At 67.3% G+C, this 2,240-nt stretch overlaps 2 protein-coding genes across 2 annotated transcripts in view; one reads left to right on the forward strand and one right to left on the reverse strand.

Moving 5' to 3' along the window:
- The window catches only part of MNEG_13588 (hypothetical protein), a gene marked incomplete at both ends in the record, with an annotated part of 1,883 nt that extends 802 nt beyond the window's left edge, over window positions 1-1,081 (forward strand). The window contains 2 exons of the mRNA XM_014037940.1: window positions 14-432; window positions 736-1,081. Of these exons, the coding sequence (XP_013893394.1) occupies window positions 14-432; window positions 736-1,081 (765 nt within the window). The remainder of the gene's footprint in view (window positions 1-13; window positions 433-735) is intronic.
- Window positions 1,082-1,997: 916 nt separating this feature from the next.
- On the reverse strand, window positions 1,998-2,210 carry MNEG_13589 (hypothetical protein; the record flags this gene model as incomplete). The annotated part of the gene is made up of 1 exon (XM_014037941.1): window positions 1,998-2,210. A coding segment is annotated over one exon (213 nt), but the record flags the coding sequence as incomplete, so codon positions are not given.
- Between the last annotated feature and the right edge of the window lie 30 nt (window positions 2,211-2,240).

Below are 2,240 nucleotides of genomic sequence, written 5' to 3' on the forward strand. Positions count from 1 at the left end.
GGCCGGCGGGCAGGGCGCACTCAGCGGCCCCGCCGGCGCCCTGGCCATACCTGGCGCCGCCGCGGCCGCGCCCGGCCCGCTTGACTCGGGCGTCAGCCTCGGCCCGGGGATTACGCCGCTCGGGCCCGCGCCCGCCGCCGCGCCGTCCGACGCGGGGGTGTTTGCCGTCGGCGGTCCGACCGCCGCCGGCGAGCTGCCTGCGATGTACGTCCCCAATCCGGCCAACGCGCTGACGACCAACGACCTTTTGCTCAAGCTGAGCCTCGGTAGCAGCAAAGAGCAGCTGCTGCCCGCCGCCAACTTCCTGCGGGGGCTGGTCGCCAACACCACGTCGACGCCGGTCGACAACGTGCTGTTTTATGACGTCACCACCAAGAGCGGCGCGAGCGGCGGCCAGCCGACCGTGGACGTCACCCTGCTTTTCAAGAACACGTGAGTGCTTTCTTGCTGTCGCGTGGGTCGCGGGCAGGGAGGGGGCAAGCCAGCTGCCCCACGGTGGCGTCTTGAGGAGCCCGCAACGGTTCAATTGCAGAGCGTGGTGGGGCCGTGTCAAGGGCCTGGCTGCAGCGCCGCAGCGGACCCTGCAGCCGGTCAGCGGGCGCCACCTCGGCCCCTGGTCGCACGGGCGACGGCGTGTCGCGCGCCTTCCTCGCCACCGGACGGCCACCACGTTCGCGCGCCCCTCAAGCACCCCCTCTGCGCCCGCTGTGCGCGTCGCCCCGCCGGCCCCCGCAGCCAGATGGTGGCTAAGAGCCGCCAGTTTGCGGTCCTCAACGACCGCAACCAGCTCAGCGGCATCGCCACGCAGCTGGCGCGCGCAGCAGGCCTTGTGCTCAATGACGCAAAGGCGGCCCCTGCGGTGGGCGGCGGCCCCGCGCCGATGCGCGACAGCGGCTACGGCGTGATCAACGACCTCCCGCCCCCCGCTCCGTCGGCGGGGGCGCTCAACGCAACAGCGGCGGCCGCCGCCGCCAGCGCGAGCGCCGCGGCGGCGCCAGGGAGCGGCGCCGGCAGGGCGCGTGGGCTGCCAGCGGGGGCGGCGCTGGCGGCGGGCGCGGCGGCACTGCTTCTGCTGCTGTGATCGGCCGCACGCAGTGCAGCTGGCAGCGAGCGTTGGAGTGTACATAAAATCCACGCATTGTGGATGCAGGAGTCAAGGGCGCAGCGGCAGGCTGGCGGAATCAAGCCGGGAGCGCGCAACACTTGCTTATTCCACAGCATTGCTGCACAAACGCTGGCAGCCGTCGCCTGTCTATCTTGTGCAACGGCGAGCGCGCATGGCTCCACCGGGCTGTGCACGTGCGGCGTTCATGGCCGCCTGCTGCGGCCACCGGCCACGTCTTTCTATTGTGACCTGCGCAGGCCAATGCAGGGGCAGCCACGCGTCGCGATCCCCTGAAAACAGCTTCAGGTCGAAAAATTCAGCATACTTTACTACAGCAACAGCTTGCACTTGAGTGTCCATGATTACACGTGATGCAGCAGATGTGCAGGTGTATTCTGATTGCAGTTGACCGTGCACCGGTCATACTGATTCATCATCTGGAGCACATCTCCGACACCCATCCTTTGCCGCCACGCAGCTTTGTCTGCGCACAAGCATGCACAGCATGTCCCTGGCAACCCCAACATTCGATTGCCACATTCAATCACTGTTACTGTCTGACTAAAACCGGGTTGGTCGACAGGCTGTCAAAGCACGAGCAGCAGGAATCCGCATTTGCAATTGCAAGAGGCCCTGGGGGGACGGCTTCACGGCGGTGACGCTTGGGACTTGTGGGGTTGGCCGGGCTGGGCTGCTGCCACTCAGGCGCGTGCAAAGATTGCAGTCAAAGCGCCGAGATGGACGCCGAAGCGAACAGCAGCTGGAGAAAGGGGGGGCGCACGCAAGGTCAATCATATCAAGTACAGCTTGCATACAAGCGAGGGCCACTCGACACATACAAACCACGTTGTGAAGACGCCAACTGCAACCACCCAGGGCGGCGAACGAGGCCCTACACCGTCGCCGGCGCGCCGCCTGAGGCACCACCGCCGCCGCCGCCGCCTGCCTGCTGCTGCTGCTCCCCGCCGAACTTGCCGCTGTTGGGGTGACCGGTGATGGGGCAGGGCAGGCCCCATGCTGCGAATTTGGTGTATATCGCCATCTTCAAGCGGTCAATGCTGGAGCCCGCAGAGTCCAGGGCGGGGCGCGCCACGATTTCAAAGGCCTTTTGGGGTCGCAGGGGCGGGGGCGGGGG

The sequence above is a fragment of the Monoraphidium neglectum genome (assembly GCF_000611645.1).
Source record: "Monoraphidium neglectum strain SAG 48.87 unplaced genomic scaffold scaffold03921, whole genome shotgun sequence".
Taxonomy (NCBI): domain Eukaryota; kingdom Viridiplantae; phylum Chlorophyta; class Chlorophyceae; order Sphaeropleales; family Selenastraceae; genus Monoraphidium; species Monoraphidium neglectum.